General features: G+C 41.7%; 1 protein-coding gene across 4 annotated transcripts in view; it reads right to left on the bottom strand.

Annotated features, from left to right (window-relative positions):
- Positions 1–24,608, bottom strand: part of pcdh19 (protocadherin 19) — a 54,977-nt gene that overhangs the window by 18,847 nt on the left and 11,522 nt on the right. For all 4 annotated transcript variants that reach the window (XM_036549154.1, XM_036549156.1, XM_036549155.1 and 1 more), the window contains exons 3-4: positions 3,833–3,891; positions 1,729–1,901 (exon numbers count right to left, since the gene is read on the bottom strand). In XM_036549154.1, the coding sequence (XP_036405047.1) occupies positions 1,729–1,901; positions 3,833–3,891 (232 nt within the window). The remainder of the gene's footprint in view (positions 1–1,728; positions 1,902–3,832; positions 3,892–24,608) is intronic.

Below are 24,608 nucleotides of genomic sequence, written 5' to 3'. Positions count from 1 at the left end.
CAAATGTTTCCTTGACCCCAGCACCCTCTGGTTTGTTAATCTGTCCAAGCAGTCATCCTAGCACACACATTACTTTATCTACCAACTGTCAGGGAAGCTAAACCAGAATTTACACACTTGCAGATTCAGAGCTGGTCTGGAAATCCAGGAAATCACAGCCTCCTGCATTTAAATCTTCCCATTCAAAGAAGCATGCAGAAAAATTACCGGTTAATTAGTCTACTGGAATAGCCATTGGGGCATATGATCCAGTGTTAACAAGGGCCTAATTGGTTCTTCTGCCGATTCCTCACATTTCAGCTTGTGCTGGAGAATTTTTTTTCCTCTATCTTATAAATAATTTCTTAGCCGTTAGCACATTTTTTAAAAAGTGTGATTCCTTTTCCCTCTTGTCCTTCACTCATTAAACTTTCCTTCCCTGAGCAAGGCAGAGAGAAGCTGGAGGACAAAATGCAGGCTGGAAATGATGGAAATGTGGAAATGCACTCCTCTCGGGCTTGTGTCTAGGGTATGTGCGCTTCTCTCTGTCTTGCGTCTGGGGTATGTGTGCTTCTCTCTGCCTTGTGTCTAGGGTCTGTATTTCCAAGGGACTTACAAATTCCAGTGTATGCGAAAATATGGAGGGGAAAAAAAAAGCTTTGAGGGGCTAGATGAAAAAAAAAATGAAAACCTACCACCAACATACATCTCCACTAAGCTTGTCTATTCCTGGCAGAAAGTAAGAGGTGCCTTGCGATCACATTGCATGAAAACACTTGCTACCAGATTTTCTTTTAATACAAAGCTCAAACAGAAATTTTGAGGAAACAACTTTTCACACGGATATACAGTATAAATATGTGAATTTAAGTCAGTTTTTACACATTTACATGGCTGTTAGAGGCTTTGTCTTTCTAGTCACTAAGGTGAAAGGCCTTGTTTCACATACGAATAAGGTAAAAGAATTTTAGTTAGTTACGTTACATTTAGTTTAGTTCAGTTAGTTACATTTTCATGATTCACAGCCAGCCAGCACATAATTATTATTTTGATGTCCATTTCCTCCTTTCTGAAGAGACAACTTTGCCAAGGGAATGCCTTAATTCAATTTAAACAGTCCCTAATTCTATAATTATTATCAAATAAGGATAAAGCACTTTGTTGTTAGATTAATGAAAGGTTGACATTATGTTTGCAGCTAGATATTCAGACCTCCTGAAACACAGTAGAACATAGGTGAAACATTCAGGTCTGAAAAGGTTTCCAGGTAAAGAAGTCGCGAGGCAAAACACAGCTGAACACCTCATCACTCCAGTATACCCTGATTAACAGTACAAATGTGACCCCTCAGCTGACTCCCAACAACAGATCGGTCGTCTTCTTAAATGGAAAGTTAGAAAGAAACATCAACGTTAAATCCCAAACGAAACGGTTCCTCTGAATAATGCATGAGATCGCATTCCAAATGCAAAGTTCTACATTCAACCTTCATCAGCCTAATTGTTGCCATATGTGTGGTCCTGGCATCGGAAGGCCAAAAGCGTGCAGGGCAACTAAAGGCAGTGATGTTATCGGGCCTGCGTCAAGGAAGCTCTTGGTTCTGAGAAATCATCCTGCATTAGTGCTTCAGACATCAAAGTGCGAGCTAGGCTGCAATTCTCCCTTCATGCTTTATGGATCCTGCCGAAGGGCACGAGATCGACTTGCAGTTGGACACAGGTGGCCACAGGCGGGACAAGGTCGTCTTACCTTGGTCTGGGAGCTGGCAGCCGTTGGGCGGCGCACTCATGTTTAGCACATCGTTGACGGCGGTGTCGGCGTAGTGGCCTCGCTGAACGTCGTGCTCGCTGTCGGTTTGGTCACTCTCTTCGTGACCGCTGTCCTTGAGGCTGTTCCCTTCCATGTCCTTGAACGTGGAGGTGCTACAACATGGCAGGAGGGGGAAAGAGGGGGAGGAGGAAAACCTTTCCTTTAGCCTCACATCAAGCTCTGTCATGTGACACTTCTCTCTCTCACACATGCTTCCCCTTTCTGGTGGAGGTGAGCATCACAGGAGACACAGCACAGCATGCAGCCAGGGCCTATAGAAACACCTGATTAATGACTGGCTAGCCTGAGCTAGTCCAGTCCAACCGTGACTGAGTACACACACTCTGTCACCTGTGACCACATTGCACAGAAGTAAGCCGAGGGTCAAAGAGTTTTTGGGCCGTATGAATTATGCGCTCAGCATTTTTGCTGGAATGAAAGTTGCCCACCATTTCCCTGTGTGGGGGAAATGTGCCAGCTCTAACGAGTAATCCTCATGAGTAGAGAGGAAAGATGAACTGTACTCGGGGCTTTTGGATTAAGGGGATATTTTTCTTTTTTTAACAGTCCAGTGATAGCAGAGAGAGGGTCTGACCGATTCTGAAAGGGACAGGATGGAGGCTTTCATTTTAAGGGGAGTGGGGTAATGTGAGCAGGTTTAATCTAAATGTGGGCGGCCTCAGTTTGCGCTGCCAAGGAAAACACTGCCTTAGTCAGGAATTCCTTGAAATCCGCTACAGAAACAAGGCAGAGAACGAACATCTCCACATCTGTCTTGTTTTTGGTGGCTAACTACAGTTTCAGAGCAGCAGCGGTGTGATCCCACCTCATTTGATCGACGCCACGCTGCCAGAATGTATTCTGTTTTTTGAAACAACAGCAAAAAACACAGAGTACAGGTAGAGTGGATGGGTGGGAATAAATGTGTACATGAACACGTGCCATTGCAGTCCTTGCTGAAATGAGAAAGCGGACAACCCCCCCCTTGCTTTATTCAGTGAGCGCCTGGCCCAGACTGCAGTGGCGGTAATGCTGGATTTCTGATGTTATCAGTGTAATTGCACCTGTCCCACAGCACAGGACTAGGGCCTCCTGAGGGGATTTCTTTGTAGTGAACTGCAGTGCCTGTACTTGAATGCTCTTTGTTTACATAAACACAGGAATCTTTTTGAGGGGAAATTGCTGTAATGGCTTTTAAAGAAAAATAATGCAAGACAGCCTGACACAAAAAGCAGGCCAGATTGTTCTGTAGCTGCAGGTAAAAGGCAAATTATAGTCCTGTAGTCCGGATCTCACTGCGGTGCCCTCGGGCGTGCGAAGGAGGGCGGTCATTAGGGGTCGTCACAACAGCCTCCCACCCCCCTCCAGGTGAAACCAGGAATTCTGACCTGTCCTCTGGCTCACAAAGGAAGCCCTTGTTCATTGTTATTTCAGCCAACAATGGCAAATGGCATTAAAGTAATGATTTCTTGTCTTCACAATGCCCCTTTGTTTGAGAAGGTGCTCCTATCTTACTTGTCTCTGCGGCATTTTTCTCATATTCAAACGAACGTATATGATTTCAACAGAGTTTAAATATTCCCTTTGATTTTTTTGTCTGTTTATACACTATTATTAGATATTTAAAGAGTCGAAATTCTGCAATATTAATATTCCTTATCATGCAAAAGGAATACATGGTTATGGGAAATTGATGGAATTATTCATATCAGAGAATCCGCATTCTGAAATGTTAACCATCCTGACTCACTTAGAATGTGAGGGCATAGAAGGACATTAACAGTTCTGCCTATTGCAATATGGGAAATTCAGTTACATTTACACTTCTGAAGTTATGTGATGTATTTCACCAAAATGAGTCAGCTCACTGAACTTATTGCAAATATCATATCTTCAACAAAAGTATCAGTCACTTTCTTTAACCATTTTAGACAGCTCTACTTGAGCACCATTTCACCATTTGTAGACTATGAAATTAAACAAGAACAATTAAGCACCACAATGGGTGAGACAGAATTACCCTAATCTTCTAATCAAGACATACCTTTTAATAAGGTGCGCTCTGCTGTTTACATAACTGGAGTCAATGGAATAATTCTCCGTCTGAAAGAAAGCAAGAGAGGGAGAGAAAACAGAGATGCATTTAATTACGTAGGGACCAAAATAATGTTACCGGTAATTGCCTTTCAATAGAAATGTTATTTTACACAAAGGCCCCCGTGAGCTGCCTCTGTTTTCAAAGGCAGAATACATTGTCTTTCAAAGCACATGTGCGCAGCGCTAAGCAGAGTGGTGCAGTGAGTATTGCCTCACTACTGCAAACCCCCCCCCACCCCCAACATTAAACACTCAGTCAGGCCCAAGTCTTCAAAATGGAGTCATTAGGGAGGATGGTACATCATGCAGTTAGAGAGAAGGAAAAAAAAAGTTTCTTTCTTTTTAAAAATCTTTTTTTTTTTTTTAAAAATTTTGAGGATACGTTAATATATAAATATTTTAATGTTTAAGGGGGAAAGAAATTAAAAATGTGTCAGGGGATTTTCTAATGCAGCGATCTTGGATGAAAAAGCGCGACGAATCTGCATGCGCTGGATATCTGACCCACATTGAATAACAGAGTTCAAAGGCATCTTGCAGTTAAGATCTCTTACATTTTGTAAAGGACACAAGGGTGTAAAATATGGGCATGAAAAACAACAACAAAAAAAGGGAAATGAACCAGCATTAAATCTGCCTGATGCATATCAAAATAACCTGCAATCAGATGTTCTGATAGAAACGGTGTTAAAAGGACTTGCAAAGCTTTTTTTTTTTTCTTCTTTGTTGCTTTCTCATCAAACACAAAAGCATGGCATACTACCCTTACAACTGATATTTTGACAAGTTGCAGGTGTTTACCTTACACACAAGACATATCTCTTTTATAAACCTGTACTCTGCTGATTTCACACTGAGATTAAAGAGCAAAGAAATGCCATCCTGACAAAAGGAAGTTTTGCAAACAATGATGAAGGCCACCGGTAATCATGAGGGTACTATAAACCCGCATGCGCAGTCGTGGTTTTCTGAAACTTGTTTCTGACATTTCTGACATGCCTTCATGGTCATTATGCCCGAGAAACTGTGTTTTGATGAAAAACTATAATCACATTTATATTCATATTCTTTCCCTCTTGAAAAAATTGGCACCTTGTTTTAATTGCACCATGACATACTGACTAAAAAACTTCCCCATGCACTGCAGTCCTTTTTTAAAATGGCAGCAATACGTGTGTTTATTATTATTACCAGCTCATAACCGCCCATGACCCACTGTGGTCTTTTAAATGTGTAACAGCTTGTTAATGCTTTGAAAATGCGAGCCATTGTTTGGTTTATGCTCAGTATCCCTGCCATTTTCCCCAGGCTTCAAAGACCATAATGCTTCGGATTATGCAATGATGTTTTTGTTGCTGTACAGCTATTATTTAAAATCTTGGGGTCCGCGCCGTTACTTCCATTCATAAGTTGAACGATGCAGACATGCACATTTTGATTTCAGAAATGTTATTTCTGAAAGCAACATTTTCCACCAGTCATGCCACAGTATCTTCAATCATTAGCAAATAAGGCATTGTGCATTATTTCACCTCCGCAGTTCTTAATTATCACCACAGCGAGATAATGTTTTAATTACTGGTGATAGCAGGGCAGGCCACTGAGTGAGATTTGTGAGATGGCGATGCAATCTGGATGCACTGAAGGTTAACGTCAAGGTTTTTTTGTTCACCACTAATTAAACCTTAACTCATTGTTATCAAGGAGGTAATTTGTAAGAAGCAATTTTAATTAACATTTTATTAGCAGCCCCTAATTTGAAGCATACACTGCTTGTTCTCACCGCTACTCATGAGGTAGTAACTCACTTCTTTGTTCTTGTCCAGCTTGAGTCCATTAATATCAAAGTAATTGGCCCTGGCAATTATTCCTGCTCTCTTTCAGGGTATGTAAATATATTTTATTTTTATTTTTTTGTCGAACATGCCACCTGTGCTCCTGTTTGGGCCCTATGAGGACTCATTATAATGCTTCTCTCTTTACAGTGGCACGACATGAGAGCTTAATGAATGGGAAAAGCACGAGTAACAAAGGGGAATATGCATTAAAGACACAGCGAACATTGCAATGATTTCTGCCCTGAACCTACAAAATAAATGCTATAGGAACACTGACTCAAGGGGGTGATTCACTCTGGATCTATGGGCCCACAGTGGCCCGCATGGCCACGTTTCCCATAATGCATTGTATTTTATTATGTACTGCCTAATGAGGATCTCGTCAGGAGGCTTTAATCTCAGCATTTGAATACCCCCTAAATAGCAATGAATAAACACTGAACATATGAGGACATAGCTATGAACATTTATAAAGAACTCAAAGCAGCACATTCTGAAGGAAAAATGTATTGCTTTTACAGCAGCCCCATGTCAAGAAATGTATTACATGCCTCTGCCTCTGACAACCATCAAATAAGAGTGTGCGTCAGTATCTCCTGTTCAGAGGTTGAGTTTCCTGCCTCAGGGTGAGGGCTGCCTAACTGCCCCATGGCCACCACAAATGGCCACTTAATTAGGTTGTACAGTGTGTTGTTGTGATCCTTCTGGCCCCCAGTTCCGCAGTCGGTGTCATTCAATCCAGACGGCCGTTGTGGCGTTTTGTCTGGAGTGGACACAAATACAGGCCAGCCGAGCCGGGGCTGACGGGTCCGGGAGGAAATGAGATCTGACCCTCGTGAGGAGCCAGTCCTCTCACCCCGTCTTCACTGAGCACCGGCTGGGGGGGGGACTCCACTCCTCCACCCTTCCCTCAGAGCTGCCGATGCTCCGGAGAGGAGGAAAAGCAATCTCCTCGCTTAGCTGCTGCCGTGTGATTCGATTTGCCTTCCTCCCGCCGTGACAATTGGCTCCGCAGTCCTCATGCAAGTGTATTCATTGTGCAGGTAATGCAAGCAGGACGCGCGTGGAGCATGTGAGCATGTGAGCATGAGACAAATGCCCAGGAGAGGCCCGCCATGCAGCTGCCTCAGTCTTCTGCATTATCTCCGTTCAGACCAATACTTCAGCCGGCAGCATTAAACTCACAATTGCACATGGTAGGATGCATAAAATTGAAGACTAATTGAAGCAGCATGCTATAACAGCAAATTATTAATTATCAGGCTGTATCCTTATTTTCTGAGCAATGGATAAAATGCCTGCTAATTCGCCGTTTAATTTATTTCAGAGAGCCAAACACTTAATTGGATGACAAAAACGCTCCTGAATTTCGTTGGAATGAAAGTGTCGCGTGAATAAAACCCTATCCTTAAAACACAGGCTATGAACGCTACTTGGTAGGTTGCAGCAGTCCTGTGCAGCACCTCCCGAACACACACACACGCACGCACACACAATCACAGAGTAAACGGCAAGAATTAGTGTGACACCTATGTGTCACACCATGGAATATGGGGGTGTAAAGGTACAAAGAACTGAAGCTGTCATTAGACGGTGACAGCAGTGCATTTTTTTCATTTGTCTGATTTGTCTCAGCAGTTTTATTGGTGTTATTTTTTACTAATTTTTGCAGCTTCTGCACGGAGTCCCACGAGTCCAGGAAGGAAATGTTTCACATAATGAGGCCTGGTGTTTATATACACTTCCCCCTGGAAAAGCACTGCCAGTAGGACTCAGAAAAGAGAGGGTGGGTGGGGGGGGGCAAACCTATTAAGGCAACAGAGCAAGCCTTTCCTGGCTGTAATAACACAACCCACACCAGCAAGGCAAGCTGCGTATACGAGGGTAGGGATTTTAGCAGAGTGAGATGGGAAAGGACGGGACTGTAGGTTAGCTGTATTTCTCCTCTAAGAAGTGTATACACTACAGTGTGCAGACTGTAGGACGCTCCTATGTCGTTCTGAGTGATACAGCTTGTTGCAGTGGAGTGTGTGTGGAGAGGGGCTTGCTCCGCCTCGTTTACCCCACCCTCTCACGCCCTCAGTACCCCCCGGTGGAAGAGCACTCATCTCTGAGCCTCTCCACCAGTCACGCTCCGACACACCGCTGCCGCCACTCCCAGTTTAAAACCACTTCTAAGCTTTTCCGCCTGGTTCTGTGTGGCACCCGTGACAACGGAACAGACCACCGCCGCGGTTCGTCTGGGACACGCCGCACCTGGCAGAAGCAGATTAGCGCTATTTTACCACTTTAGAGGGTGGAAATGCTTCTTATACCACTGTACAGCTGCCAAACCCCTGATTACAGAATTTCACATAGATCCTTTGCCATCTGGTAGATTATAGATTTCCTCTCCTTGTCAGAACGCCGAGACCCCCAGGGAGGCTCAGCAGTAAAAGGGGTGAAGGATTGCCCCAGGCGCACCCTCGGTTCTGGATAAGATTACATTTTCTGTTTCTCCCTGTTAGGAAAGCCATGATGAATAAGAGGACATGTGAACATTTCATATCAACCGGCTACCTAACAAACTCACATCATAAATTATCAATCACAGCAACCTCATGTGACAAGCACTCCCCTCAGCAGCCCCAACAGCCCCCAACTCTCCCATCAACTGTGAATCAGTCTTACTTGAAAAGCGAGTTATTTCAGAGAGCAGAGGTTGTAAGGGATTGCGGGACATGCAACTGAAACATGCACTGGTTTTAAACATTTGTCCCACTTTTAAAGCAAAAAAAAAACCCTTTGCCCTTCTACTGTTGTGCCATTTTTTGTTTTGGGCAGGAAGTTGTGCTGTTCCCAACGGAAACTGAACGCTTAGTCCTGAACTGCATAGAACAACGTCCTGGGTCTTATCCCACAATGTGCAGCTTTAGCATTGTTTTTAACAACGAAACTCATGGTCCTCAGGGGCAGGAGAACACAAAGAAACAAGAGACCTATACACAATGTATTTTCCTGATTCATTCTTTCACACACTCGGCCTGTCCATGTGGACAGAAACAAATGACTTCCCCCTTTTTTTTGTTTCCCCAACCCGCTGTCCACAACTGTAAACTGAGGAAGCGGGAATAGGCCTTTTTTCTGCTCTGCATCTGCATGGAGTATATATAGACGGAGAGAACGTCCTGAAGTTTTATCCTGTAATAGTTTCATTTCCAGGATGCAACTACATCAGAGTGAGGACTGTAGGGTCCATTTGTGTTCAGTCAGTAAAGACGTGATTAATTATACATACATTAATAGCAACTGCATTAATAAGTCATGAGGTCATCAATGTCAAGGCAGCTCTCCCCTTTTCAAGATGATGAAAAGGCTACATAATGGGACTTGCGTCTGAATTCCTACATTGTGCTTGATGTGGTGCATTCTCATATATATATATATATATATATATATATATATATATATATATATATATATATATATATATATATTTTTTTTTTTTTTGTTTCCATAACAGTGGATTATGACCAAACCAGCCACATCTTCTTTTCAGGTTGTCAGTCAGGAATGTTATCGAATAGCACCTGTGTTGTTTTCAGTTGGTCTTTGCGGTGTATGGAAATCACTTAGACGATGTATTTGCCGAGAGCAGCGAGTACATTCGGTGCTTCTGCATACATCATGCCCTGTTGCCTCCCAGCACAAAACACCAGGCAAATTGACGAGATAACTGTGGTTAAATTTGAAAGCTTGCTCGTGTCATGAATTAACATGTGCATGTTGTGGAGACTTACAGTATCTGCCTCCCTGTTTCGGAGAAAGCCTAAATAATGAAATGCGATTAAGACCTTTTGGTTTACACTCTAAAAGGGAAGAAGGAAAAAAAAAAACCTTGGCTATCGCAACGGTTTTGCAAAGGATAAATCGGCTTACTTCTCTTTAAGCCTGCGGAACCTAAGCAAACCCAAAAAAGTAGTAACTTCCCAGGGGCTGTCCCAGAGGATTCTCCTTAATTTGGATGTCAGGAGAAAAACCTGAACGCCCCTCATCTGAAATCCTACGGCATCCTCTGCTGTCACCTGACACAGGTGGATAGCAACTCCCCAAACGGGCCCCAAAATCCACCGTCAAATAGAACCCGGCAGATTTAATCCCTGTAGACTTGCAGAGCTCCCGATTCTTGTGGAAATAAGCATGACAAATCGTAGCTGATACCCACAGTATTTGCCTTCCAAGTGAATTAGAAGCAAGGATATTTGAAGGCTGGTTTCAATTAAGTCTGCATTTGTTTCAATTAGATGTGTGTTTGTTTACCTGTTTAACATGGCGAAAGGGGAACTCAAATGTTACATTCAAGGAGCCCGAGGTATTTTGGCTGGCAGTTTCATGCCCTTATCTGAAATTATACTGATGCAAACTTAAATAGGCCATCACTGATTTCAGACAGTTGAGGGTAATTAGTTATTGTGCTTACAATGATGATGGAAATGAAGAGTCTAAATACTTTAATTTTTGGGAAATACTAAATACGGCATGTCATTGGCATAGCACTGTGGATAAACGACTTGTTTCTATGATAATAGTGTGGGCGTACTTAGATTGAAAAACTGATTTAAAGTAAAAAACACCATTATTCTGTATATTCTGTGTCTCCTGCTTTGATGCCATATTTACTGTTTGGCACTTTGAGATTATTTAATGGGTGTGAAGAACTATGAATTCAGGTCATAAATCAAGTGGCTCTTTGACTGTGTGTTCCAAAATAATGACATAACCTCTCACGATCCGTTTGCCAAAATAACTGGCAGCCTCCCTGCATTAATGGCCAACACTTAGTCTATATCAGTGCAGCAGCATGGAGATTTTTTTCTGCAAACCCCCTGCTCCTCCCATCAAGATGATGAGGCTTCTTTTCCGACATTTTTTTGTTCGATGGGAGATTTGCAACACCTCATTACAGACTCCCGGGCTCTCCAGGACCGTGTGGATGCTCTCACTCAGAGATGGATTGAGTCGGTCTTGTTATTGACATCCCTTAATCTGACACTCGGCTACCGATGAGTCACCGCCTCCAGACGCATCAGCACCACTCCGGCAGGCAGGGAGCCGCAGAGAGGATACAGGTGGAACTTCATCATCTTTCATTAATACTGGCACCCTGGCGACTCGCTCAAACAAATGGTGTTTACCCTGAATCTTGGCTGGTGAGGAACGATTCCACACTGGACCTCAAAACACCCAAGCAGGTGCTGGTCTCCCTCCCCCCGCAGTCTGAATTACATTACATTATTTGCTTTGTGGATGCCCTCGCCCATGGTGACATGCATAGCTCACATTTTTCCGTAATATCCTTTCATGCAGTGAGGTATTTACCAAATCACTTTGGTATTTTTGCTCAGGCGTGCAACAACAATACCCTAGCTGGCAATTCCAGCCCCCGTTGGCATGTTGTTTTGGAACATCTTATTATGTACTTATTTACTTTTTCTGGGAAATCATTTCTTTTCTTCTTTGTTACACAAACATGCAGTGAAATGATTGCAGTGTGTGTCATTATAACATCTGAAGCTATGGTAATTTCATATCCCAGTATCCTCATATTTTTAACGATTATCATGACTGATTTAACTTCTTTTACTGGAGGCACATTAAATGGTCAGTTATCACTTTCACAAAAACAGTTTGTTTTGAGATGTTCACCCTCTTTGTATTTACTGTTCAATGGCTGACGTTGAAGTTAGAACTGACTTCAGTAGACAACAGTTTACACGCTGCATATATCCACCATGAAGTACGTGAGGGTTAAAGAGGGAAAATGTAATTCTGTTGATTCTATCTTGGTACCACTGCATTAATTAGATAATGCAGTAAAATTGACTACATGAATTTCTGAATAGATGGTTTTTGTTTTGCAGAAACGCAGAAGTATTGTTTATTATTTAGTTTCGTCTACCTTTGGTTACATGCCCAGTTCCTGAACTGTTCTCTCCATACCGCTCTGGCAGCATCTGTGTCACACTTTGCTGGCCAACTTTGTTTTACAGATCGAGAGTATCTGTATGTCTGGTAAATATGATAGGGGTGAGATTTGTTACAATGGGCTGTGTGCACACAGCAGCGGTTAAGCAGACAGATGGTAATGTAAACCTGGGGCTGACCACAGCATAGTTAGCCAATCAGCAGAAGTCATGATCCAGTAAAGCATGCGTAGTTAGCTCTGAACCCGTCGCTAGGTTGAAAAATGCGAGGCACATCTGTTACTAATATTTCGGATGGTCTTTTTAAGCAGCTGTCAAAACCGGGATTTAGCAGAGCGCATTACCCCTCAACACATCATCCGCACATCTGCAGACTCAAAAACACCAGCTTTTAATTACAAATGTCAGCCGTCAACAGGACTGAACGGTACTCTATCCACTGACGTCCTGTGAACACTGCTCATATTTCTCTTCGGCTTATTCTGTAAGGTAAGGAATGACACTTATGACACTTGTCAGCAGCCCCATCAAGGCTAATGGGAAACAAAGTCATTCCAATCGAAACTTACACAGTCAGCAGCCGCATGTGTGTCTCTACCACTATTGTTAGGAAGTTACCCAGTTGTTACTACACATGGAAATATGTGACAACACACATACACACACAACTATGCTGCAGTGGCCCTGAGGGTGACAATGAAAGAGGGGCCAGCCTTCTGCTCTCACACAGGGAAAGCATAGCAGCTTGAAAGCTGGTCGGGCCAAGTGGGGCCAGATGCTCCAGGCCTGACCCATGGGCTCATCAGGGATTCCAGCAGCTGAAACACACAGGGATTAGCCGCTCGGCCTTCATTTCATTTAATTTGTATTAGGCGGTCTTAGGGGGGCAAACAGGTTTTGGAGAGGGTAAAACCCAGGGGTCAGTCAAACAACAGCAGACGCAGTACACAGTCATGACCTCCGTCTCTGACAGTGTATCAACAGAGAATGGACGTGGTGCATTCCCTGTCAGCCCATCTTGATAAGACCTTGTTTACGGTTCAGCAGCTGCTTTCCCTAGACATAACAAAGTCCTAATTTACTTTGATATGAATAATACACCTTGAACGTAACTTTCACCACCATGATTTCCTTGAAATTAAGACCTGGAATCCTTTTGTCACGCTACCATAAACAACCTGTGGTAATTGCTGTTTTATCAAAGCAGTCTTTGTGTGTATTATGTGTAGAGCAGTTATCTATTCAAAACATATCTGAAGGGCAGATGTTTATCTATTATTTGGGGATTTTACTATAAAGGTGCCTTTTTTTGCCTTTTTCCATAATTAAATAACAATTCATCTACTTTCTAGCTGATGCAGATTTGATACCCTACAGCAGTGAAATCCTTGCATTAGCCTTGAAATCTCTGATTTGGCCTTGTTTTCAGTGTTTGGCCTTGTCTAACGTCCAAGGTCATGTTCAGGAGCAAAGGAATTATTTCACTGTAACGAATGTGACGGGAAGTAATACGGAAAGAAAATCTCTGAGCATCTGAGGTGACACGCTACAGTCTGACCTACACTGTGGATCAAAGTAGCTTATATCCCGCTGTGTAGTTCAACAAAAGCTTCTGTGAAAATCTGTGACTACACGAAAGCCACTGTCTGATACACTCTGAAGCTCTGAATGTATAAACATGTCCTTTTTGTCCCTTGTAAATGACCTCAACAAAGACGGGTTCAGCAAGGAGGCTAATGTACCATGTTCAAAAGGAAATTCGCTTTATTACCGGCAGATAAAAAAAACAAAACCAAAAATAATACGAGAGCTAATGTGAGAAGGCAACTGCCTTGATCCTCTTTGGAGGAGAACACTAGACGGTTCAAGACCATTAAGCAGTCCCCACTTTTTTCCGCCTCCATCAAAAGGTATTCCTGTCAAAAATGTCACACAAAAAAAGAAAGAAAAAAAGTACTTCTTCCTTCCTGTTTTTATCCTAAGTGGAATAATTGGGCCTCGCTTAGTCTCATTACAAGTAATGCAACGACGACCAAAAGAGCTTTCCAGCTCTTCCCCATTCATTCATGTCTGAGCTTTGAAATGTATTACCTCCTATGATAACCGCATGTCATGCAATGCAAGAGATCTGACACCCCAGGGTGCAGGACCTTAAATTAATGAGCAATTTTTAAAAATCTTTGAAAGCGCTGTGTCTTTTGGTGGTAATTGCTGAATGGCTATGTGTGGTACCAAGATGAGATTCACAATGGTCTGGCTCTCCAGAAAGGTGATTACCGTCTGGCAACAACATTTCCATTTTTCCTGTGGTGACTCTCGTTCCCCTGTTTCTCTGTGATACCGGTATGTAATTGGGCATGCCGTTATACACTTGCTGTATATGTGTACACTGCCAAAATGACAGGCATAATTGTTGCTTCTGATGGATGGCTGGTAGACATGTGTGCGTCTGTGGAGCCACCCATGCACAGAATACCCAGATAGCAGAGAAATACTGACAGTTCAAGTTACTCCTCTTGTAATTGTTATTTTTATTATCATTATCATTATTATTATTATTATTATTATTAGTAGTAGTAGTATTATTGTTATTATTATTTAGTAGTAGTAGGAGTAGCAGCATTAGTAGTTGCATTAGTAGCAGTCGTAGTCCAAGATGTTGTTGTAAATTTTAAATTAAAAGCATTTTTATTTTAATGTGAAATTATTAGAAATCAGAGATCTGATTCTGATTGAAATTAAAGTCATTCAAAGATCCAGTTGTCTCACAGATCCCTTTGATAAGGGGGCAGTAGCAAGTGTGTTAATCACCCAAATTTACTTGGCCTCTACAATGCAAGTTTGTATTGCCCTCAATGGCTGCTGCTATGACTTGAACTGTAAAGAGTAGCACAACTGTCCCTTCAGATAAATCCAACATAATTACCAGTCTGGTTTACAGAGTCCCTGTGATGGTAATAATTAGCACTACAGTACCAAAGGTCATGCTAAACAATTTAGTGAGGATGCAGGCAGCATGTGGAATGGGAGGAAGACCGAGGTGCAGATGAGGACAAAAGGATTCACTTCTTGAATTTCATTGCATAGCTATCCTTCTCTTTTTGTTTTCAGAGGAAACAAACAACATTTTCGCAGAACAACACAGTGAACCATGTTGAAGGAGAAGTACGAGTTCAGAGAGGGGGCATAAAGGAGAGATCTAGGCTTACAAGCACAGTGGCTGTGGAAATGGAATCCTTTGGAGCATACCTCAGTATTAAATAAGTATTAAAGTACATAGCACTTACTGTGAGCTATGTTCTACTCTTGGTTGGGCCTACATAGAGCTACAGCTATACATAATTTGTGGAAAAACGTGCATTTTCTTCAGCTAATGCTTAATGCTTTAATACTTATTTAATACTGATGTATTCTCATAAGGATTCCATTTTGGAGGTTTTAGAGATGTTTTTCTATTTTATTTTTAAAAGCAGTCCTCCACATGCTGTTTGTGAGGGAAAGCGACTGGTGCTCTGGTGCATCTCTCCAGCTCTCAGGTGTAGAGGTTAATGAATGAAGTCTAAAAGGTGTCACCTTGTAAACAAGTATCCATGGACCGCTGCCTCTATTTCTGCATGGTCCCTTTGCAACAACAGCTTGTCCCTTCATCCCCAGCCCCTCTTTGTTAGTTGCCAAAGGGGACACCCCCCAGCCATGACACAAGCCACTGGCTCTCCCTTTCGTATTCGTTTAAACAACGTGCACAAGCACAGTGCATATTCCCTCTGCAACCCTGACAACTAGTCAACCGTAGAAACAACAGTTCATTAGTGATAAATGAGACAAACAGGTTTAAATTGGAAGAAGTTTCTCCTGTACCTCATCATCATCATCCAAAAAAATTATATATATAGAATGACATTTCACTGTCAATTTGCTGTTTTCAACAAGGACGAGCAGCATTTTTGTGGGGGCTACTTATTCTGCTAAAGTCGCAGAAAGAAAATGCTGCTAATGAACTGAATTTAAATACATGGTTTTAATCTGTTCAATTCTAGCATTAAAATATTAATGAAATGAATTAATGAAATGTTCATAACCGTTAGTGTCATATTTTTGGAGGGAAAAAACAAGCCAAGTTAAACCTCCTTTATGTGACCTGTTGAGTGCATGGTGATTACAAAAGCTAATCAAAATACATGGACCTTGGAATACATGGAGCTTGACTTCTACTGCTACTTCATGTATACAACATCATGTAGTATAGGAATGTTTTTTTGTATGAAGTGTTTTCACAATGCTTTGAGAGTTTTTAAAACATTATTATGGATCCCAATTGTTTAGGCAGTATTGGTTACATAAATGCCATACACCCTGCTGTATTTGATGAGGGGTACCTACCTTCTTCCATTTTTGAAGTTGCTAAGTAATGTTGAGGAAAGCACTGATAAGCAGCCCTGATCCTTTAAAAGACATTCTCTTAATCCAGCGGAAGGGAAGCTGCAGCTTTAAGAGACTTAGTCTGGATTATTGCTAGTCCTCCAAATTAAACCAAAAGTCAGCTTTTTGTAGTTGCTCATGCAAGCCGGAGCTTGGCATGGTCCACCACAACAAGGCGACCGGAGGGCTATAATTAGAAACACGCTCTCTGTCTCCAGCCGAGTAACCAGGGCCCGGGGCGCCCAGGTACGAGGCGAGCCAAACCCCCCGTCCCGGCCGACTCTCTCCCCAGCTGGCCTCACACGGCTGCCTGCCCATTGTCTTGCATTTTCTGCACCTGGCTCCCTTAGCCATCCAGCTTAGCTCCAGACAGTGTTCCTAGCCAGGGTGGGCGGTAGCAGTATCCCCTCTTGTCTCAGCTTCTGAGGCAAGACAAGGCCAAATCTGGGCTTAGTTCGCAAATTTATAATCATTATTAAAACGAGTACACAAATGAATAGTCATAAGGCCACTCCTATTTCCCAGTCAGTGTTTGTCTGCTCCTCCATCGGTAAACAAATAAAAGTCAAAATATGCACAGAGGAGGGGGAATTTGTTTTGGCAGACCCAATGCCACAGAGAGAGGAAGACAGGGAAAGGGAGAAGAAAGGACAGAGAGCAGTCGTATTTCTCCATGCAGAATCTGAATTAGACGCTCGATGTATTGCTGAGTGTTCCTTTTCCCTGTCTGAAATGTGGAACAAAACAACATGCTGTTACTGAAGCAAGGCACACTAAGAAATATTACGGCAACATGTTTGAGTTACTGCCAACAATGCCTCGCCCCAGCTCAGGATGAACAGTAAAAAATAGGCTGAGTGCAATAACAATTACTCATACCCTCTAGAGAAGGCATCTCAAGTTAGAAACCCAGCACAGTAAAAACCCTCCAGAGAACGCCTTCTTTACGCTATCTCATGTTATGACACACCCAAGATGGTGTAAAATATGAGGGCTACGAGTGACTCAGATAACGTAAACTATGCTTATATAAGCCAGGGAAATTCTTGGACAAGCTGTGTGTGTGTGCATGTGCGTGTGTGTGTACGTGTGTGTACGTGTGTGTACGTGTGTGTGTGTGTGTGTGTGTGTGTGTGTGTGTGTGAGAGGGCGCGCACGCTCCCACATGTGCAAATGGGTGTGGAGTGTTCATGTGTGTTTCCTATTAATGGACTTGTCAGCTGTGTTTAGGATAATGATCCCTCAGCAATTACATTTAGTCAGAGCACCAGAGCAGGCTCCATGGTGACCTGGTCCTGTTCTCCCTGGAGACACATTAAATCCCCGTCATTACAGTGGAGACACAAGTTGCAATCTCCACGGCCTCCTTCAGACTGGCAGCAGTCTCGCCCCGCCTGAGCCGGGACAGAGAACAGCTGCTTCCCCCAGCGGAACCAAAGCTGAAATTGCCGCGTTGAAAACACCAGAGCCAATCAGGTCCCACCATTTGGTTTCATTCGCTGAGCTGTAATTATGTTGGGGCGCCATTCACCGAAAGCGAGACAGATTTTAGGCCACCACCTTTTGCGTTCCAAAGACCCCAAAAATGTCTTTCCGGACCACTCAGAATAGCTCTGTCAGATGTCTGTAGTGATAGCTATAGTCATTATTTCTGTTTTCTGTTGCTGGGAACATTGAGTTTTTGTCTGTTGTTCTCCTAGTCCTGCCAACCTGACCTGTTTTCAGGACATTTCGGTCAACGTTAATATATTTCAACCTAGCCAGGAAATTGGGGATGAGTGCAGACAAGATACCTGGGCCCACTCTAAAAAGCCTGTTCCAGGGAAAACGTGTCGGAATGAAAAAGGCCCACCTGAATCATTTTCAAGTGACTAGTGCAATCAAAATGCAAAACAGGATTAGAATATAAGCACAGAGCTGAGCTCCAACCAAAAATCCCATGACTAACATCAGCATGTTTGTTTGCTTTTGTTGAATTGCTTTGTTTTGCTTATTTCATGTACTACTACAGATCCTCCCAATCGATAGTCTGCACTATTTTACCCCAGAATTCTTTGTGAAGGTCATTTTGAAACTCTCAATAGGCTGCATTGTATGAGAAAAAGAGACCCTGCAAAAGTTCTTTAGGTCCAGAACCCCTATGGGGAGAGAGAGAGAGGAGGAAGAGAGAGGGAGGGGGGAGACAGGCGGTATGAACTGAGAAGGGTGGGAGAAAGAAAAGAAGAGAGGGAGAACTGGAAGAGAAAGGGGGGAAATAAAGGGACACAGAGAGACAGTCAGGAACAAAGAGAGGGAAGAAGACAGATTGAGAGAGAGACTGTGAGTAGAGTGGTGCAAGACAGCCTGGGCCAAGTGAGAAAGAGAGTGAGGGAAAGAAAGAAAATGGATTGGGGGAGGGAGTTTACTGGAGAGAGAGAGAGGACAGAGAAACTGAGAGGGTTGAAAGTGAGAGTGAAGGAGGATGGAGAAAGAGAGACTAGACGGTGCCTGTGAGAAAGCGTAGAGCAGTCATGACATGAAGAGAACATCATTGAGAAGACTATGCCTGGTCATAGTCCATTAGGCCGGACGTGAGAGAGTGCTACAGCTCATTACATGCTCTGCCTCTTGCTCTGTGGATGAACAATGCACCATTACGCCATCCTGCTGTTTGGCAGCCAAACACGCTGCTGCTTTAATGCTTACAGTCTTCCCCTTCATAGACAAGCACAAACAATGAGCAAGTCAATAAATAGCCTGATTTTGAATGTTCTGATATGACCACAGGGTATTGTTTTTTTAGGTATCCCTTTTGAGAATTCCAAAACAAAATCCCCACAGCTAATATAAGACCAGTAAACACATCGCACTCTGTGTTAAATTTTCAGTGACAAACTTAACCAAGTCTTATTTTTCTCCACACATAAAATAGTGTTTAGTGAGAATAAATGAACAAAATGTGCAAGAATCCAGAAAATGTTTAATGCTTAATTGTGTTAACTTTTTTCAAGGACAAATAATTGTATTTAGACTGAATACAGACCTTCAGCACCTATCGGCATGGCAGCGAGAACTCCCCTGCTGGCTGTTTTAGATTAAACCTCATGTCAAATTGTCACCTGTTCTCATTTGTTTTGTGAACACATAATATTAGATCTTAGTGCTTATTAGTGCTTTAGGTGTACTATGGAGCTCCAGTCTTCCTCATTAATTAACTGCAATCACTGCAGATCTTCACCAGCCAGAGTTAGCGGAAGATAAGAGGTACATTTCCTCTGATGTGTCAACCAAATCAATACATGCGATTGCCATTATTGACATCAATCAGTGATTGCAAACGGCAGCAGTCGGCTGGTCTTAATAAAACTGCTTCATGCTGACTTTTCTCAAGAAGGAGGCTGGAATGAAAAAAGCCTATTTCTCCAGCAGTCCATGCTATCTTGTATATTTCCTATACGATGCAACCATAATGCATGCAGAATCTGACATTTAACAGCATCAGGAAAACGTTAACAAAAAATCCTCCTACTTCCTTTGTTTAAGGCAAAAAAGGAAAAAAAAAACAGGACAATTTAAAAGGTCATTCCCCACTTGTGTCAGTTTATTGCCTCAAATATAAGGGCTTTCATACCGTTTCTTCTCCCAGCACGCATAGCTGTCTTTGACAACTTCCTCCCACTTCCTGCCTCTGAGCATCTACATCTGCATGGCTTCTTAAAGCAAAGATCATAGGTCACAGGACAGACAGAAGAGACGCAGGAGTCAGGTATAATCCTTCAGTTACAGAGTGCCCCAGTAAACACTGTCTGAGCTTCAGCCTGTCCTCCCATCCCCCTTTTCTGAATATTCATTCACAAAAGCAAATACCCTTTCTCTTGCATTTCAGTAAAATTAAATCCTAGAGCTTTATTATTAAGGATGGTGATCCAAAGTTATTTAAATTAAAGCTTCCAAATCACTAGAGGGTTCAGGTTTGGTTTTCACACCTTCCCACAAACACAATATGAGGGGAAAAAAAGCCTGTTTTAGAAACCACTGCCTGTACCTCCCCTGCCAGTCTAATCTGACACAGGATGCAAACACATTGGAACGGTGTCCACTTGCACACAGAACACTCAGTGCATTCAACCAAAATACTTTTTTTTTTTGTCACGCTTCAGATATCTAGAGGGAAAGGCTTAGATTAGAAATAGCCATTACTCACATTGCCGTATTATCTCTGGTAAATAAACAGATTTTTGTTTTCACCAAATGTATATACACACCCCCATTCATGAGTCATCACTGGATTCAGAATCGACTGCTGTGGACTCGCCCTCCAAAAATGGCCACGCTTATTAGCCCATACACAACAATTTCTTTAATATTGATGAGGGGGACAATAGCCTTTCTCCTTAGCCGATGGCAATAACAACTGGTCTATCTAGTGTTAAAGAATGTAAGACGACCTTTCGTATCCCATTAATTTAACTGCAGGCATTTTTAAAGCTGGCAGCAAAATCTGTCTAATGACAGTTGAGGTTAAGAGGGAGAAAAATATTTAATGAAGTTAGATATCCTGAGACTGGGGTGGATTTATTAGATCTACTTTCATACCATCATGCCCCTTGAAAAAGCGCAGGGATGCCTCTCAGAAATATCACACGTCCAACTTGGGCGCTGGAGAGTGTGAAATCATTCTCACTGAAATTGTTGCTGCCAATATACTGTTCTTAATGACTGGTCATTGCAGTACTGATTTATAAACTGTAAGTATTATTACAATATGGGAACCTTTGAAGGAATATGCTTAAAAGATATACATTATATATGTCATATATTATTAAATTAATATCAAATAAAGGTTGTTCAGAAGGTAATTATTTTTATTAGTGTAAATATGTGTTGTGATCATCACTTTTCACATATTCACGTGCATGCATGAACACTGTATTTACTATAAATCAGATTCTCCAGTAGCACTGATATTGCTTTGGCTGTGTGGGGTTTTAAATATTGAGAAATGAACTCAAAAGTGTACACACTGTAGTCTGAACACAGCAAATGTCAGAGTTTCTTATATTTCTGCTTATATTTCTGAGGCTGTAAGCTGATGAACAAGGTGAAAAAAATGCCGGTGGGAAACATCTGTTGCACCGTGAAGGTAATGCATCTACCTTGAACTGTGTATGCTACTGCTGCTGTGAAGAATGCATATCTGCCTTAGAGGAAACACTGATTACATGAATGAAAATGCATGTAGCATACTGGTGTCAAGGTACTGCATAATGTATTGCTGGAAAAAAAAGCTATTGCAGTAACCCAATTTAAATAGGTAATTAAAGGTTTATCAACATGTATCATTCCTGGTAATGAACCTTTTTTCCTCTCTCCTGTTATCGTGTTTACTTCATTTGTCTGTTCTTAAAGTGCTTCTTCTACTTGATTTCATGTGATTGTTTCTGCTCAATTTGCTATTCCCTAAACCGACGGCTGCACATCCATGAAAAAGCAATTATTGAAACCCATTCCAGGGATAAAAATACTGTAGTTTTCAGAAATACTTTTCACATGCTAGTGTGTCATTTGGTTTGAATACCAGATACATGTAAATGACAATATGACAAGAAGACTGCATGTCCTCCCTCACTTTACATGATATTGCTAAGACCAAGGTTATTACAGTTCAGCTTGGTTCATGCCCTCTTAAATGTTCATGTGTATTTCCATGGTTATTATTGCAGCTTTGAAGTATCATTGCCATCATTACAGCTATAGGAATACTTTTTAATGACCATAATCAGATTAATCCAACAGGTTCAGATTTCCAGTATGTGGTATTTTGGAATGTTTCCACTGATTCATATTTTTATGGTAACAAGCAGTCCTTTCACGTAGCACCTTGTGATTAGTCATAAATGTCTTAAGCACTGCATTGCACTTTTTGCAATGTTGCTTCAAAAGTACTGTGGTTATTATCAACACAGGTTTAGAATGATTTTCATTCAATGTCAACACACATTTTGGAATGCTGCAAATGAGTGTAGAGGTCAATGATGTGTGTTACTATGGTATCTCCAATGAGATTAGTAAAATTAAATAAGAAGACAGTGGTTTCTCCAATATTCAGCCACAGAAGGCTACCTTGGCAAGAAAAGGAACTTGCACTTGGTACAGACGGTTTGATTTGTGGTCATTTGATTTGTCTTTAAGATTCGCCACTTCTTATATTGTAGTTGACTCTCCTTTCCTTGCTACCACGAGCTGAACAGTGCCCCCACAACTGATGCTGTTGTAGCCAATGTGTTGTGCAAGTCATGTCTCCACCATTCAAAAATGCAATTATGGAAATTATATAAAAAGAGAAGACCATGAAATATGAGGATATATTATTAATGAGCAATGTGGAAGCTGTTTACATGGTTAAATTCTATCATATGCCATTACAGTATTATAGTTAAACATGAACAGCAGAAGATTTCAACAGATAAAAAACCTTAAATTTCCCACCTTTGGTATTTGGCCATTACTTCAAAGGAAGGAAGTGCAAAGTTTCAAAAAATTGTTATGGGATAAATGTTTTTTTTTTTTTTACTTTCAGATTTTTGAGTGTATAATTTAAGGAGGTGTATCCGCTGAACTGAATTGTTTTGTTTTGTTTCACAAGCAGAAAGGCCCACTGAAAATCCACAGTGAATTCCAACTTATTTTTCTTTCTTCTAAATAATTGCAAAATAAAAAAAATGAATTTGTTTTAGGAATTGGTACCACATAGCGTTGGGCTGTGTGTACCAAAGTGACACTGTTTACTGTACATTTAATCTGTGCTAGCTCTGAACATGAATCATTTTAAAATCTAAAATAAATCTTGTTGACACATGGAGGCAAAAACAGTAATATGACATATATCTTAATATATCCTCTCCCCCCCCCCTCTCTCTCTCTCCCACCCCCCCCCCCCCCTTTATTCCTGTTTCTGTGCACTTTCTCAATCCAATGCACAGACAGAGCCAACATCACATTTGATTATAGGCACAATGTAGTGACATGCTTATGTCAGTCTGTGTCTGTCATGTCATTTCTGACACTTTGTCTAGGGCCCGCACTCACTGATCCAAGCAAGAGTTTGCAGCCCCAAGGCTTCAGATGGCCACAGAGGCCAAAGCATCTCTGGGCTGCTCGTCTGCCCCCAGCTTTGACATGTTTACACCTCCCCCGCAAACATCTAATAAAAACAAAAAATATGTAGATTTTTTTTGACATGAATGAATTTCAGCAAGTTATGGCCTATGACATTTCTCAAGAAGTAGTCAAGTATTGTCAAGACTGTGTTGGTACCTCGCCAAAGGTCATAGCCCATATTCTGTATATGGCCATCCTGGTACATTCTTTGTTTTCTCATGTTTTCTTAATGCTTAAAAGGTGCCAAACTGGTCTCTTGCAGAGTTCAACTCTCACATACACTTACAATTTTCAGCCTCCTCAGCCTGAATTCAGTTCACGTGCATCTGAATGCACTTGAGATAAGATGCTTTATTCTGAGGTTCATTTGAAGCACAAAGCTACTTCATCAGTGGATTAAAAAAAAAAGAAAATACAAACAAACAAACAAAAACCATCTGAGTTCAAGCAGCTGACACCAGATACTGCTTTTCCCTCCAATTAGTTATTTTTACATTTCTGTTTCTCAGCTTTCCTCTTCCGGCGGTGCACTGCACCACCTCTTGAAACAGTTGAAATCACACCATCTCATCAGAGATACTAAGCTCAGTGAAGTCTTTGCACAAAGCCTTTCAGAGAGACAGCATGCTGTGACCTTTCCTTCATCTTGTTTTGGGGATTTGGACTGATTAATTGGATTAGTTTGATGAAACTAAGAGAAACACAAAGCCCAGACTATTAAGTTAAGATGAGAATATTTTTTTTTAATAATTCACAGCAAATTCTGTATGATATGCATCACATTTAAGTGGCTTTAAAATGAGACAAAACAGATTGAGGGAAACATCCCTTCTCTTGGTCTCACTAAAGAGTGCCTGAGCTTAGATCCTTGGATAATAAATAAATTCATAGGATCACACAGTCTAGACATGAAACCGATTGCTTCCAGTGTGTATAAACACAGAAATGGTAGGTACCTTAAGGTAGGTACAAGGTCAAGAAAGCAAATCAAGCAAACTTCAGAGCAGAACAACTGAGAGTCACTTCAGGGAAAGCCATGAGTGCAATTAGCTCACTGATAAGATTTATGGATGGGATTTGCTCAAATGTTGCGAGAGACAGGCTAGGCCACAGAGAGACTCATTTGAATCTTCAGTGTCCTCTTAAATTTCTACAGCACTTCTAACTGAACACACTGTAACTCAGGCTTAGTAGCAGAGCAGACACACTGATTCTTAAGCTCGCAGCAAGAACATTCGAAAATGGCAAGAGAGGAAAAAACAGCATCTAATGACAAAAATGCAGGAAATCAACAGTAGCAACAGTTGTCACATGAGACAGCTAAGTGTCACAATAGCATAACATCTACCTTTCTGTTTACAAT

Source organism: Megalops cyprinoides, chromosome 16 (genome assembly GCF_013368585.1).
Source record: "Megalops cyprinoides isolate fMegCyp1 chromosome 16, fMegCyp1.pri, whole genome shotgun sequence".
NCBI classification, from domain to species: Eukaryota; Metazoa; Chordata; class Actinopteri; order Elopiformes; family Megalopidae; genus Megalops; species Megalops cyprinoides.
Note: the sequence above shows the minus strand (reverse complement) of the source record. Positions and strands in the feature narration are given on the sequence as shown.